The 16605-nt window shown below is 35.4% G+C and overlaps 1 protein-coding gene and 1 long non-coding RNA gene across 2 annotated transcripts; one reads left to right on the top strand and one right to left on the bottom strand.

The window, feature by feature from the left end:
- Window positions 1-313: 313 nt before the first annotated feature.
- On the top strand, window positions 314-5491 carry LOC136069011 (T-complex protein 1 subunit gamma-like). The gene is made up of 6 exons (XM_065777026.1): window positions 314-479; window positions 1153-1222; window positions 1488-1556; window positions 1662-1733; window positions 3989-4062; window positions 5012-5491. The coding sequence occupies exons 1-6, from the start codon at window positions 351-353 to the stop codon at window positions 5489-5491; spliced, it is 894 nt and encodes a 297-aa protein (XP_065633098.1). The 5' UTR covers window positions 314-350.
- A 4327-nt stretch (window positions 5492-9818) lies between these two features.
- Window positions 9819-14226, bottom strand: LOC136069004 (uncharacterized). The gene is made up of 3 exons (XR_010630293.1): window positions 14122-14226; window positions 12483-12544; window positions 9819-10173 (listed from the first exon to the last, which is right to left on the bottom strand). It is a non-coding gene; the product is annotated as an uncharacterized LOC136069004 (long non-coding RNA).
- Window positions 14227-16605: the final 2379 nt, after the last annotated feature.

The following is a 16605-nucleotide window of genomic DNA, read 5'->3' as shown; positions in this document are numbered from 1 at the left end:
TGGGTCATTCCATATGCTGACAGATGTATATGTTCTTTGATTATGATGTTGCAATAGCAATAACATATATGCTGTCGGTGTTACAGCATATATGTTATTGTTGCAATACAGCATATATGTTATTGCTATTGCAACATCATAATCAAAGAGTGTATGTGTGTGTGTGTTTATATATGTATGTATGTACGTATGTATATATATTTTTCCCATGTTTTTGGAAGATCTAGCTTCGTTATTGTGTTTTGTAACCTCTTCAGGACCTCACAAAATTAAAAGGGGATAAAAAAAAAAGGAGTTTTGGGGTTGGGGTTGGCTATCTAGTGTTAAAAAATAGTAAAGCATCATTGCTTATGTTTTCTTTGATATTTTTCATATTAGAATACTGGGGTAAATTTAGCTCATTTTTTACAGGAATTGTAGTCACTAATGACGGAAATGCTATTCTACGTGAATTGGATCTTGCACACCCAGCAGCAAAGGCATGATCTAGTTCTCCTTTTTACTGGATTGTAATATACTGTGTGATATTTCACAAATTACATTCTTCTTTATTCTTTTGCGTGCAGTTTGGCTTTTGCCTAAAATTTCTAATTTGAACTGAATTATATATTCAACCTTGGGTCCATTTGGATACAGTTGAAAGCTGAAAACTGAAAACACTATAGCAAATAATTTTTAAATGTGTAAATAGTACCGTGGGACCCATTTTAATGAAAAAGTTGATGAAAAGTGAAATTTGTGGGTCTATGAACAGTGCACACTATGCACTGTTCACGAGAAAAGTCAGATATTATGGCTACTGTTCATGAACAGCAGCCGCAACAGTGAATGAACAGTAAAAAATATTAGCTTGAAACACGTGAAAAAAAATAAAATAAAAAAACTGAAACGCAGATGCGCGTTTCAGCTGTTTCAGCCCAATCCAAATGGGCACCTTATGTCATATTCTATTACTATTTAGCCCTTTTATTTATTTATTTTTTTCCTTTGTGATTCTAAAATGTCTTTTTGATTGGTAGTTAGTACCCAATGGGTCTTGAACCCACAACCTCATCCTCTACCTTTCTCTTACAAGGGTAGGAGGTGCTATTTGAGTTAGAACTTATTGACTTGTTATTCTAATATATGTTTCTTTTTGATTGGTGGTGATAGTCAATGATTGAACTTAGCCGTACCCAAGACGAAGAAGTAGGAGATGGGACAACATCTGTCATTGTCCTTGGTAAGGTTTTAACTTGGAACAGAAAATATCATAATCGTTAATCTTTCTGAATCTAATATCAATGGATAAATAAAAGATGTGATTATTTCACAGTTTTAGCTTCTCAAGTTGGTTTATGACTCTCAAGTGAGAGGTTTAGTACATGATTTTTACTTGTAGAGAATTTCTACTTATTCTTAATGCTGGAGGTGACATTATATTTGTAGTTTTGTGTATTTATAATGAATCTCCTTTGTTTTACTTTTGAAATTAAAATTTGTTGAAGCTGGTGAGATGCTCCATGTTGCCAAGGCCTTCATTGACAAGGATTATCATCCCACAATCATTTGCCGAGGTAGTGTTAAAAGTTCTTGTACATAGCTTTTCCCCTCTCTTTTCTCTTTCCATTATGAATCATAACTTTGCTTCTGCTATATGCAAACATTTTCTTGGGTTTTAGCCTACAACAAAGCTTTGGAGGATGCTATTGCTGTGCTTGACAAAATTGCAATGTCCATTGACTTGAAGGATCGTAAGTTCAGTACTAATCTATTTATAACTAATTTCTTAAATTTCTGTATATTTACATAGGTATGTCAAATCTAATCATTGAATTAGAATTGCCAATTTTCCTACAAGTTGGAGCCATCAAGAAGTGTGCCAACAATGTTTTGTCCATACTTATAATGGTCATTACTAAGAATTGATAGTGTTGAATACTTTATTTTTTTAAATTCATTTTAAAAATTTAGAGAGTCCTTGAGATGGTTTGGTGAAGAGCGAGTGAGTAATAAACCATAAAAAAAAAAGAGCAAGTTAATTCAGGTCGAGGGAGCAAAAAAAGTTAGAGAAAGGCCAAAAATAACTTTAGTAGAATTAATTAAATAGGGCATGTCAATTAGGATAGTATCAGAGAGCATGAATTTAAATAGAGTAGAATGAAGGAAAAAAATTCATGTGACCGACCCAATCTAATTTGTCAAGGATCAATAGCCGATCCCAAATTTTGGGACTAAGGTTTTGTTGTTGTTGTATGTCACTTTTAAATGTTTATTTCAAAATGTGAATGAGTTATGAAAGTGTTATATTCAACATTATCTAATTGAGCTTCTTGATTTCATAATCACAGAATATGATGATAACTTATATCTTCATTTGTCGTTCTCTGTATTAAAATTCAAATCTTTAGACAGAGTATGAAAATGTTAATTCTTTGCGTAAATTCTTAATGATAGCTTGTGTATGCATTTGATGCACTGGAGCTTTTCTCTTCTTAATCTTAGAAAAGAATGTCAATTCTTTGATGCCTTAACAAACACTAAATTGCATATTCTTTTGAATTTTGAATTTATTTTTTTCCAATGAGTAGATGATGAAGGTACACTCTGATGTCACTCTAACCAGTGAAACCAAATTTTAATTGTATTTTCGCTAATACCAATTTTCAATGTGTACGATCCAAGTTAGCCATATGTAATTTGTAATGAGGTCAATATTGCCTTTTTTTTTTTTTTGGTTAAACCCCTCTAAATTTATACGTTTTTCATTATGGTTCTACAATGTTTTCAAAATGCATGTTTCTTTATATAAATTGCAAATTTGTGGGTTCTAGTTAGTTCAATTAGTAAAGTTTCTGATGGTTGAATAAAAGATCTGGGGTTCAATCTCCGCCTATACTAAAAGCTTATTGGTGTCTTAGTCTGATGATGAAGAGTTATAATCAAGGAGCAAAAGCCATAAGTTGAAACTCTCAAAAAAAAAAAAAAAAAAAAAAAAAGAAGTTGCAGATTCAAAAATTCAGATGTAGATTGTAGAGTCCTTCCCACCAAAAAAGGGAAAAATAGGGGGTACCTTATGGATCATTTGTCTTGTTTTACTAGGCAAAGTTAGTCAATATTGATATCTTGCAACTAAAGCCAGTACAAGGGGAATAAGACCAGAAAATTGCTAGTGCAGATGATTAGTTGAAGATATGATCCTTTCCTAGCTATGGCTGCAATTATTTGGGTTGAGTATCTATAAATCCTAGGATTTATGTTTTGTTTATGGTCTTGATACGTATATCTATGTTCATATCTATGTCCCTCTACAACTTGTGGAGGATGCTAACTCCACCTTGAGGTCAAACACGTGCGCACTCGCATGCATGTGTGTTTATATTATTCTAGTTATCAAGGTGGTCTTGGAATTACAATCTTTTTGGCAAGGCCAATTTGGGAGACATAGAAACAGTGCAATATGACAGGCTGTTCCTCATTGTCTGATGTGGTGTGAAAGAAATGCTAGAACCTTTGTGGGTTGTGAATGGACAAGGTTCAACTTGGAAATAAACCTTCTTAAATTGTTGTCTGAGTGGATGATGGCTTGGGGACATATATTTCTTCTATTTCTTAGATTTTATGGACTTTTGAACTCAGAATTTAGTTGTATTATTCATCCGGTATACTTCATGTATACTTTGACGATTTTTTTGAAATAATAAACTTGATTACTTATTTAAAAAATAAATTCTTATACAAAGGCCTTGGGTTTCACCCATGTTAGATTCCTAGAAGGGACCTTGGTATTGAAATTAAGGTTCTGGGTATGTTGGCCATGCAAAACTAGGACACAGCTACCAGGTACCTTAACATTGTCCTTTTTAGCCTATTAAAGTATATCTTTTCTTGAGCACAAATGTTCAATGTGAAAAGATAGCACTTAGTCTGTGGGATATCTTTGTGAAAGTCATTGCTTGTAATGTTAACTTCCTATGTGTTATACAATTGATTTTATGAAATATTACAGGTGCAATGATGTTGGGGCTAATTAAGAGCTGTATAGGAACAAAGTTCACTAGTCAATTTGGTGATTTAATTGCTGTAAGTATTTTCTTCATATTAATAGTTTTATGAAGGCTTTGAAAACAGATTTTTATTATTTCCTTAAGATATTTGCAACTTCTATAATTAAAAATATGGTTAGGCTGTTGAATTTACCCATGAAGCTTATAGAGGCCTTCTCAAGGCCAAGGAAATACCTCTAAGGGTTGCTCATCCTTTGATTCAAATCTAGGAGTTGGATCACTCATGTTTATACATCAGTTTATGCATGGCATTACTGATTTTTTTTTTCCTTCTCTTGTATGTATATTGGATCTCAAATGTAGCAAAAACCAGCTCCACCCTTTTCCTACCTGATCCAAGGCCTTGGCATTTTCCAATGACTCAAACTTCACTTCCTGATTTAAACTTGTTAAAATTATGTGGTTAAATGATTTACCATCTTCTAATATCTTAAGTTTTTGGAACAATCGGTCATTTAATATAGTATTAGAGCAAGAAGTCCTAAGTTCGATCCTTGTTTCCTCCACAGTACCTGTGGTAAAATGATTAAATTTACCATCTTCTAATAGCTTAAGCTTTTGGAGAATTGGTAATTCAAGAAACTCTTCTATAAGAATTTCAGGTTATGAGCAGTCTTACTAATGTTCAAGAAACCGTGGCCTAAAGTCTTTTAGTTAGTTCTTTATAAAATTGCCCTGGGTTTCAAAGGAAAATGGCAACACTACTTTTCATTGTGATTAGCATCTTTTGTGTGTTTGTGTGTGTGTGTCTGCTAAGGTTCCATCATAAATTCCTCACTACATGAGCACACTTAGGAACAGTTATAGTTGAAATCTTTCTGTGGCTTTTCCTTGCATGTGTGTTTTGTGGGGGTGGGGGTGGGGTCGGGGAGGACCAATTGCTAGGAGCCTTACACACTAGAAAACCTTGTTATTATTTGCTCTGGTATATTAAGTACATACACATTTTTCTCTCTAAATTTCAGGATTTAGCACTTGATGCAACAACAACTGTTGGTGTGGACCTTGGCCAAGGTTTGCGAGAGGTGGATATTAAGAAGTACATAAAGGTTGAGAAGGTTCCAGGTGGCCAGTTGGAAGATTCAAAGGTTCTTAAGGGAGTTATGATTAATAAGGATGTAATTGTCCCTGGCAAAATGAGAAGAAAGATTGTCAACCCACGTATTATACTTCTTGATTGTCCCCTTGAGTACAAGAAAGGTGAGAATCAAACAAATGCTGAGTTAGTCAAAGAAGAAGATTGGAGCATCCTGTTGAAAATGGAAGAAGAATACATTGAGAGCCTTTGCGTGCAGATACTGAAGTTTAAACCAGATTTGGTAATAACAGAGAAGGGACTCAGCGATTTGGCCTGCCACTATCTGAGCAAGGCTGGTGTCAGTGCAATCAGGAGGTTGAGGAAGACAGACCCCCCCCCCTCCAAAAAAAAAAAAATCCTCCTTTAACCAAGGAAGATCTTTGGCTTGTATGCCTAATTATGGCCTACATCCTGGATGAAATATGGTACTGCAGAAATCAAGCTTTATTCCAAAGTGAACAAATTGATATCCAGAAGTCTATATCTCAGGGCCAACACAAGTTCATCAAATACTCCACAGCATTTGCCCCAAAGCCCACCCCTCCACCCAATCAATTGCAGTACCTGTGAAAACCTCCTCCACCTGGACACATCAAGATCAATGTAGATGCAGCTATTGCAGAATCCCACTCAGCTTTAGCAGCCATAGCTAGGGACTGCAGAGGTACAGTTATAAAGATATTGCCAAAAATATTTAGAAAGAGCTCCCCTATCTTGGCAGAAACTCATGCAGTACTATGGGGAGTCGAACTTGCTCGAGAGAAAGGATGGAGCTATATTATCATTGAGAATGATGCCAAGAACTGTCTCGATCCACTAGTTTCAGCGGACATTTCCCCAGATTGGTCCATTAGTAATGTGATCAAAGGTGTTAAGTTTAAATACTTTATTTTTAATTTGTTGCTTTTGCTGGGTCAAAAGGGACTGCAATGCAGCTGCAAAGATGGCTAACCAAGCTGTACAGTTTTATAAAAACTTGTACATGGAGACTAAGGACTGGAGGCCTTTTGTGGAAGATCTAGATTTTGATCAGTTAGAGGGGTTGGAGAGGGACTGGCTTGAACGGAGGTTTGAGAAGGAGGAGATTCTTTGAGTTGTCAAAGAGTTGGAAGGAGATAAAGCTCCAAGTCTTGATGGTTTCTCTATGGCTTTCTATCACCATTGTTGGGAAGTTGTGGAAAGAGATGTCTATGCTGTGTTTGAAGAGTTTTATCAACACAGTAAGTTTGAAAAATCTCTCAATGCAACGTTCATAGCCTTAATCCCTAAAAAGAATGATGCCTCCAATATTCGAGATTTTAGACCTATTAGTTTGGTGGGGAGTGTTTACAAGATTTTGGCTAAGGTTTTGGCAAACCGCCTGAAAGAGGTTTTGGATCGGCTAATATCTGAGTCTCAGAACAGTTTTGTGGGTGGTAGAAAGATTCTTGATTCAGTTCTTATTGCCAATGAGTGCGTTGATAGCAAGGTGAAGAGTAAGACTCCGGGGTTATTTGCAAATTAGATATTGAGAAAGTCTATGATCATGTGAACTGAGAGGCTCTTCTAGATTTGTTGAAGAGAATGGGATTTGGGACAAGGTGGTATAGGTGGATCCCCACTTGCATATCTACTATCCAATTCTCTGTCTTGTTTAATGGGTCTCTAGTTGATTTTTTTGGGAGTTCGAGGGGATTAAGACAAGGGGACCCGCTATCTCCCTTGCTGTTTCTGGTTATGATGGAAGTCTTCAATAGGATGGTAAAAAGAGCTAAAAGGGCTGGTTTGCTTCAAGGTTTTAGAGCTGATGGTAGTCGGGGTGAAGGGGTTTGTGTCTCGCATCTTTTGTTTGCGAATGATACGATTCTGTTTTGTGAGGCAGATGAGGAGTAGATTCTACATGTTCGGATGCTTCTTCTTTGTTTCCAGGTAGTGACAGGTTTAAAGGTTAATACGCTGAAGAGTGAGATGATTCCCATTGGGGAGGTGCCAAATGTCCATGTTTTGGCAAAGTTTTTGGGCTGTTGGATTGGGTCTTTGCCTATGACCTATCTTGGTATGCCATTAGGGGCGTCCTACAAGTCCCCTAGTGTCTGGAATCCTATCCTAGAGAGAACTGAGCGTAAGTTGGCCAGATGGAAGAAGATGTATTTGTCTAAAGGTGGAAGACTAACGTTGCTTAAGAGCACTCTATCTAGTCTTCCTACATATTATTTATCTCTTTTTACCATCCCTACGCATGTGGCCAATAAAATTGAGAGGTTGCATAGGGATTTCTTGTGGGGGGATTCCAAGACTCATTTGATGGGATGGGACAAGGTGTGTGCACCTTTGGAATATGGTGGGTTAGGAGTAAGGAAATTAACTACTTTTAATAAAGCCTTACTAGGGAAGTGGTTATAGCGGTTTGGGATCGAGGAGACAAGGCTTTGGAGAAGGGTTGTAGCTCTAAAGTTTGGAGAAGAATGGGGGGGATGGACTTACAAGCTAGGTAGCAGGGTACACGGGTGTGGCCTATGGAGAAGTATCCGAATGGGTTAGGAGGAATTTAGCAAAAATATTTGGTTTGAGGTAGGGGTGGAAGATAAGAGTTAAGCTTTGGATAGATCAATGGTATGGGGAGTCTCCACTTCAATTGACTTTTTCAAATGTGCTTGGGATGGCTTCCAATAGAAAGGCATCGGTGGCCTCTTCTCTTGAACGGTTGGGGATAGAGAAACGGAGAAGCTAGGATGTTCATTTTATTCGAAGACCAGATGATTGGGAAATGGGTGATGTGGAGGATTTTCTCCGCACATTGGGTTCTAATCTACCTCCCACTAAGAATGGAGATCGTATGCGATGGAAGTTGACAAAGAATGGGGATTTTGTTGTCCGATCGTTTTACAATAAGTTAAGAAGACCTTTGCCCTTTATTTTTCCTTAGAAAGGTGTATGGAAGGTGAAGGCTCCTCAGCATGTCTCCTTCTTTGTGTGGACTGCTGTGTGGGATAAGATCCTTACAGGTGATAATTTGAGAGGTAGAGGGATGCATATTGTTGATTGGTGCATTATGTGCCGTTGTAATGGGGAGATGGTGGATCATTTGCTACTTCATTGTGGTAAGGCTCATAGGTTGTGGAGTTTGGTGTTAAGATCTTTTGGGATTTCTTGGGTCTTGCCAAGAACAATTGCAGATACTCTCTTTGGTTGGTGGAATTGGCTTGGAAAACATTCGTCAAGCATTTGGAATCTAGCTCCTTTGTGCTTAATGTGGTGGCTTTGGAGGGAGCGAAATTGGAGGACTTTTGAGGACTTGGAAAGCTTGGATGACCAATTATTGGCTTCTTTCAGTGGCTCCCTGTTTGACTGGTGTAGGGGGAATCACCTCTAGTGACTCTCTCCCTATGTTCCTTAGCTCTCTCCTTTGCATTTAGTATTTTCTCTTTCTTCTTTTTTCTCTTTTCTTAATCTGCTCTATCTGTATTTTTCTCTCTGCCTTATGTTTTTCTGCATAAGGCAGTGTTCTTGAATATATATCCTTATTACTTATCAAAAAAAATAAGAAGCTACATGTTCACAAAATGAGCGTAGTTGAAATAAGAATGTTGAGATGGATAGGGAGAAATATAGGGAAAGATAAGATATAGAATAAATAAATTTGTTTAAAGATAGGTCTAGCTCCGTTTGATGAAATGAGGAGAATCAATGGGTATGGTTGGTCAAGTGTAGAGGAGGGCAACTAATTTATTAGTGAGTGAGTGATCTGAGGGAACAAAAAGAGGTAGAGGAAGACCTAATATAGTGTTTGTAGAAGTAAAAATGATTTGTCAATGAAGGAGGTGACAGAGAGTATGATGTTGGATATGATAGAATGGAGAGACGAACACATGTAGCCCACTCTGATTAGTCTTTAGGATTAATAGCCGACCTTAAAATTACTTGTAGTTGTAGTTATTTTCTAAGAAAAATATTATTATGTTTTTTAATTGTTCCATCTTTTTAGTTATGGTGGCCACTACACAATTCAGACATTGCTGTTTATGTCGGTTTTTTGTTTTGTAAAGTTTTTCTCCTTTTCCCACCTCCATTTTGAGGATGTATTATCCAATCTCAATAAACATTAAATTATTTACTAGGATATTGTTTGGCATGGCTTCAAGGAAAGTTGCACAGCAAAGATGATTCAGCAGACTTCAATTTCTAGCCCTCACTCTGGTATGAAGACAGGCACCTTTACCTTAACTATATTGTCAACCAACTGGGTAGTTTTTTCTTTTTCCTCTTTGGAACAAAGACTGGATGATGTCTTGGAAAGTCATCAATTAATGATATGTTTTGCTCGTAAATACAGAGCACAGCTGAAATGATATTTTCAGTATTGCTTTTACCTCAATTGTGACACGGTAGTTTGTTGTTGTTGTAGGTCAAGCTTTAGTTATATTTAAAACAAGAGAAGCAGCAGAGATAGCTGTTAGAAAGTTAGATGAGGGCTGTCTATTATTATCAAATGGGAGGTATGTCTGCAACTCCAATTAACCAGCTGTGCCTTATATTGATTAATTGGTGTCAACAGGAGGAATCCTGCTTTGTCTTTTTCCTTTGTCAAAATACATTTTTGTCAAGCATGATATGTAAAACCTCTTGAACTAGGACTAATATATGGTTTTTTTTTTTTTTTTTTATAATTTATAAGGCAGTGTTCTTGAATATATATCCTTATTACTTATCAAAAAAAAAAAAAAAAAAAAGCTCTCTCTTAGATCCCTTTAGTCTTTCTGTTTTGATAAGGACAATCTACCAAGAGCTTTAGACCCTATCTGCAAGGTAGATTGCCCATTTGTTCCTCTTTTTTGAATGAATATTGCAGCTTATCAAAAACAATATGCTGTCCCTAACAGCAAGGCATACTTAAATTACAAGAGCACATTAAGCAACAATTTCATCTAATTACATAAAATTCCATAATCTAAATATGTACATAACATATGCTACTCTAAAATGAACAAGAAGATTACCTCCACCAGCATCAAGTAGCATCTTCAACATGGATCGTGGGCCTAAGGTTGTGCGGACTATGTCAGCAACAGCCTGTCAAGTATGAATGCAACATTGATTAAGCAATGCAATTATAAGGCCAAATGTTAACCTAATAAGTTTAAGACAATTCTGCAGATTAATTTGTGAAAAAAAAATGGACTATCACAAAAATGAAATTTATATATTGTCTCACTTATCAGAAAAAAATAATTACTACATGACATTCACAATGAACTAAAGAGGCATATGCTAATACCAAAGTAGCCATGCAGGGAAAAAATTTATATATGCAATTATATATGATTTTCAATAATGGATGGATGCGACCAAACTTGTGGGCTATGATTTTTTCATTGGTATGTAGATCTTGCTTTTCTTGGGGAGGGTGGTGTTCTGATGTAGTTAGAGGACATGATGAATTATGGAAGACTATTAGAGGAGTTTATGGAAGTTTTCAAAAATTATTGGGTTAGAGGTAGGCTTTAGAATCGAAATTCCATTCTGGCATGATCATTTGTGCGGTGACATTTCGCTAAAGGACGCCTATCCTTAACTTTTTCACATTGTGAGGGATAGGGATGTGATGGAGGGATAGAGGTGTGAGGCGGGCATAGTATATGGACATGTCAAATGGTAGTTTTCTTAGCAAATTTGTTAACACAGTTCAAAACTGAGAATTAGAACACTTAGTTTTCTCAATGAATTATATATTACCAACATTCTTCCATAGGATAAGGTCAATATGATATGCTCAAAGACATGGCTATAAGGACAAAATATATTATAAGGCCTTAAGGTTGGGAGGAAGAGTTTTTCCTTAGACAAGTACACGGAAATTCAGAGTTCTACCAATAGAAGCATTTTCACTACAGCAGCTACATGAGGAAGGTTCTTATCATTGAACTTGAATTACAGATAAATGTTATATGTGTAAATCAAAGGGGAGAAACTGGATCATTTATTCCTTCATTGTGACTTGTGAGATGTCTAGGGAAATGTGGTCCCTTGCCTTTTGTTTGTTTGGGGTTTATGTGGGTCATGTAAAGGTGGTGGTTGAGCTCTTTGCATTTTGTAAGAAGCATTTCCATAAACAAAAGAGTGTTTTTTTTTTTAAAGTAATAATAATTTTATTGAACGAGACTACTTCATAACATAGTGGTTAGGCTTGGAAGGAAATTCCTTTGCCAAAAATCGTGTTTTTGGAAGGACTGTGCACACTTTGGCTGACACTTCTGTTGTTAAGGTCTCACTATAAATGGGTGTCAATCCCTAGTTCATTCTCTTCTTTGAACTTGTAGAAGTTCATAGATATTTTAAATTGGACAAAGTTTGCCTCCAAAACAATTTAGATGAAAATTCCTTTATCCCACTACATGGCAACTCAAAAGACCATCCACATACTTTTTGTCACATGCCTATTTGATGAGTCAAGTGACTTGTTTAAGTAATTTAATATCATGTGAAATATTATATTAGGGTGCTTCTCTTGTGTATTAGAATTACACCCTTATTACCTTTTTTTTAAGGTACTAGGTAGGATTACACCCTTATTGTTCCTTTTTTTATAATGAATATGTGGCATTTAATTTATTAGTCAAACTAAGGATCCTAATCCTATTTAGAAAGACAAGTATATGCCATTATACTCAAGAAAAATAGAGATTGATTCATGAGAACTGGTTATTATGGTCTAGGGAAGGCATAAGTGCCAAGTCTAATTCTTCTTGTCTCTGTTCCCTTTTTATTATTCTTTCCCTCTTTCCTGTTACTGTTCATATGTACAGTTCACACTTCACAGCCCCTAGATCGATTCAAATTTACAGTATCCTTTCTCCTCTTTAATCCCAAATCAAACACTTATCCTTATTCTAATAAGAATCCAAAACCCTATACATTTTCCCTAATCAAAACAAGCCTTCAAGCTCTGCTATTTGCTGCTTAGTGCTTACTGGGGAATCTCACGAACAGTCTTGCTTTCAAGAATTGCTCTCTTGGCCTTTTTAATCCAATCTTTTCCTAACTATAAAAAATTAATCTGCAACACCAAAGCCCATAAACCACAAATTTCCAAAATCTCTACCACCATATACGCATAAATAGGCCGATTATCATAACTGCCCTGTATCAGAACACCATAGCCTAAACACCATAGAAAATGTATAAATCATCTTCAAGGGTTTCAATTATTCATCCAAAAGCATACAAAGTAAGATACTAGACCTAATTTTCCAGATACTTATGGAGGTTTGCACCCCATATTTCATGGGTAAAGAATTATAACAAACTGGCATATATATAGAACATTTTATCATAAGGATTCAAGTCATTCAACACATAACCTGAATGAACATGCATCATACCTTTGATGCTTGAATATTGGCATGTTGCACCTTACTTCCCGACTCACGTTTCAAAGAATCTTCTGCACAATCCAAATAGAACAAACAAATTAATAAAATTATGATGACAGGTCTTCCAAATAACTAAAACCCATCCACCAAATAGTAAACATCAAGAGACCATAAGGCATAAGCTCTTCACATACTGAATCTAAGAAATATACATGTACAACAAAACTTCAAAAAATAAATTCGTTTGTTCTTATTTTTATAAGTAATAGAAATCTTATTGGCAAAATGAGACACACTAATACACAGGAAGTGGACAAAAGAGTACCATACAATCATGATAAACAATCAGGTAGAAGATTAAACACCATCAAGAGCAGACCAACAACACAGCTTTCTCAAAAACAAAATTTAAGTAACAAAACAGCATGTAGTTAAAATCCAAGGACAAGCTTGATGAACAAGCCAATTGCTAAAGTGTCAAACTTTAACAGGTGGCTCAGCTCAAATATGTTTATGACCAGTTTCAAGGTGAATTGCAAAACGAGCCAAACTTTAACAACACAGCTGAGCTCAGTTATGGATGTGACCAGCTATAGTTTAACATTACACTTAAAAAAAATAAATAAATAAAAATTGCAAATAAAAGATATCAACATAGAGCATGAAGTTATTGAGATATTGGCCATAAAAGAAGAATTAACCATACAATCACTTACAGATGACATTCACATTGCAGATGGCAAAACCAAATAAGATTTTGAACCAGATCGCTTCTTTCAATTCTAGGACTTAGGTAAGTCTTATAATTCAAGTAGCTAGAAAGTGGTTTAATTACATTTTCTCATCTCTCCCTTATCTCTCATCTGATAATCATGAATCACATTCCGAAAATGGTGGGTCCTTTCATTGGCCAACAATATTAGTCTTAATGGACTAGACAAGTATTATTAGTTCTCAAGATACCACCCAAAAAAAAAAAAACATAATTAGGGAAATTTAGCTAATACAAGCTTTGATTATTTTGGAAAAACTGGAGTGTAAATAAACCTAAGCACACCAATCTAATTAAGGCTACTTGAATTTGGATAAAAACTTGAACTATAATACTTAGGTTCAAAGCCCACTAATTTGTTTAGCATTGAAGACAACCAAAACCTAACAAAGGGTACTACATTTTCTAAGACAAAAGACCATATCACAAACTTTGTTTGAATAAACTAGTGGCCTAAAGCATCTGACTAAATTGAATACAAAAATATAAACTTTTGTTGCCAAAGATGCAAAATTCAACTCATATACGCTGTAATCCAAATTTAAGTGGTTTCGAGTTTCGACTATAATTATTTTCATCAACTAATAAGCGTCAACTACATGAATTCTTTTCTACCGTTCGACAACAATAACAAAATTCCTTAGCCCCTACACTATGGGGTCGGTTATGAATCTCGACAGACTAATCAGAGTCGTTCACATGTATTCTTATTTAATGTACATATTCTCCGACAGACATTTTTTTTTTTAAGATTAAAAACACAAACAACAGCGTCACATTATTAAAAAAACAAAACAAAACCAAAAAAAATAAAAATATGAAATTTAATAATAACAATAACATAGGAAAAAGAGAAAATGTGAGAACGAAACTTACGTAGTACGAGAAGTGGGGATTGCAACATGATTTTGGGGTTTTGTTGTGTTTTTTTTTTTTTTTTTTTGGGTTGAAACTTGAAAGAGTCAGTAAACGCTAAAACGCAGGTACAAAAACTTACGTAGTACGAGAAGTGGGGATTGCAACATGATTTTGGGGTTTTGTTGTGTTTTTTTTTTTTTTTTTTTGGGTTGAAACTTGAAAGAGTCAGTAAACGCTAAAACGCAGGTACAGAGTTCAGAGGCTTTGCGAGGGAAAGTGGTTATGAAAAATGAAACCCTTGCCCGAAAACAAAGGTGGTCAATTTTTTCAAGAAAGGGATGAAATTACATAAACATCCCCCCTTTTGGCTTGGTCTATTATTGTGATCTTTCCACTTCTTTTATGGGCAAAACGGTCAAAAGTGCCCAGTCGTTTAAAGGTTGGATTTGGGAACCAAAAAAAGAAGATATATTTAAAACCTAAACTTGTTTTTCCTTTAATAATAAACTAGCCTCATCACACGCGCTTCGCGCGTGTAATGAAGCATTCTACTTTTTTAGTAGTAGTAGCCAAAAAAAAAAAAAAACTATGTTTTTTTATTTTATATAATAATTTTTATTTTGATAATTTAATTTATAAGTGGATAAATCAATTTGAAAATCAATAGAAGAATGACTCTAATTTTTAGGCATTGTTTTAGTGGAAGTTGTATATATAATTTTTATCTTGAGAATCTAATTTATAAGTGAATAAATTAATTTGAAAATCAACAGGAGAATGACCCTAATTTTTAGGCATTGTTTTAGTGGAAGTTAGGGTTGTATTTTTACTTGATTGTCCTTTAGTTTTGTCTCTACATAAACATAGGGATGTATGGGTATTTTAGAACAAAAAAATCTGGTCCAAACAGGTGCAGCCCCTTAAATAGTAGTATAGAGTATAGATAAACCCTAAAAATTTTTAAATTTTCTGTTTCTCTGTTCCAAATTCATTCCAATTCTAATATTTAATGTCTATCTGAATGCCGCTTATTTTGCTAAAAACTAAAATCTTATTGCTGAAAATACTGTAGCAAAATAATTTTTAAAGCTGAAAACACTATGTATAACACTTGCTGCATTTTTCCTTGGGTGCCGGCCCATGAACAATGCGTGGGACCCGAGCTCCAAAATTCCAAACACAGCATTTACTCTACAAATACCCAATCCAAACACACGCTTACCCATTTATCTTAATAAATGTTGGGTTGAAAATTGAATTAAATTTTTTTTAGAGAAAAATTGAATCTAATTAGAGTAATGCTAGAGATACAATTTTTTTTTTCAAACTGTTAATGTGGTAAATGGTTTTTGGTAAATAAAAAAGTAGTGTTCATGGTAGGCCTAAATGAAAATCAATAAGAAGTAAGACACATCAACAATTTATAAAAATGTTGTAAAATAGTTTATAACTATAGCATTACTTATCTAATTAAGTTAGGTTAAACGTAAAATGGACCGGTTAATAGGTGTTCTTAAGGCATTTGTTAATAAAAAAGTTCTGATAATACTTTTATGGGAAATATATAATAAAAAAACTGTAAAAAAAAAAATAGTTGCTTTTTTCCTTATTAATAAAATTTTTCTAAAAGTATTTCTTAAACAAATTGGGTTTGGCTTACCTCCAGTACTTTTTAAACTGAAATCTCATTTTACTTTAATGAGAAATTGTCACACCACCCACTAACTAAATAAAAGGTAGAGATTAAAACCCACTACCACTTGTCATTGCATATTTGAAACAAAAGGAAACCTCTAGTTAAAAAAGTACTAGAGGTAAGTTAAACCCAAACAAATGACCTTGTATCTGTTAATAATATAAAAAGAGAGAGAATGACTGAATAGTCTGTATAATATTATGTGTGTATCAATATACAAAAGAGAGCCTTTATATAGGCTAGGTATGTGTGCAGTACAAGTAATAGAAGTATAGTACAAGTAATATACTAGGCTAAGCCCAATGGGCTAATCTATACACTAACATCCCCCCTCAAACTCGAGGTGGCAAGGAGGAAGCCAACTGGAGTTTGGATATAAGATCTCGAAGACGACCAGGTGGGTGAGACTTGGTGAAGATATCAGCAGGCTGGTCAGCAGACGAGATGGAGAACAACTTGAGATTGCCTTTCTTGAGATGCTGGCGAGTAATGTGGCAGTCGATCTCAATGTGCTTGGTGCGTTCGTGGAAGACATCATTATGAGCAATGTAGATAGCACTACGATTGTCACAATAAAGAGGAGTAGCAGTGGGCTGTGGAGAATCCATGTCAGCCAAGAGCCAGCGAAGCCAGACAAGCTCGCAGGTGGTGTCGGCAAGGGCACGATACTCAGCCTCAGTACTGGAACGGGAAACAACATCCTGCTTTTTGCTACGCCATGAGACAAGAGAAGTACCCAACAGGAAACAGAAACCTGTGATAGAGCATCGATCAGTCGGATCACCGGCCCAGTCCGCATCTGAATA

This window comes from Quercus suber, unplaced genomic scaffold (genome assembly GCF_002906115.3).
Source record: "Quercus suber isolate HL8 unplaced genomic scaffold, Cork oak 2.0 scaffold_147, whole genome shotgun sequence".
NCBI lineage: Eukaryota > Viridiplantae > Streptophyta > Magnoliopsida > Fagales > Fagaceae > Quercus > Quercus suber.
Note: the sequence above shows the minus strand (reverse complement) of the source record. Positions and strands in the feature narration are given on the sequence as shown.

What these genes read in the sequence shown, in the direction of transcription:
- LOC136069011 (XM_065777026.1), top strand. Translation starts at nt 351, where the DNA reads ATGTTTTCTTTGATATTTTTCATATTAGAATACTGGGGTAAATTTAGC. An exon ending in TTGCACACCCAGCAGCAAAG is followed by an intron (nt 480 to 1,152) that starts GCATGATCTAGT and finishes TGGTGGTGATAG; the next exon opens with TCAATGATTGAACTTAGCCG. An exon ending in TCCCACAATCATTTGCCGAG is followed by an intron (nt 1,557 to 1,661) that starts GTAGTGTTAAAA and finishes CTTGGGTTTTAG; the next exon opens with CCTACAACAAAGCTTTGGAG.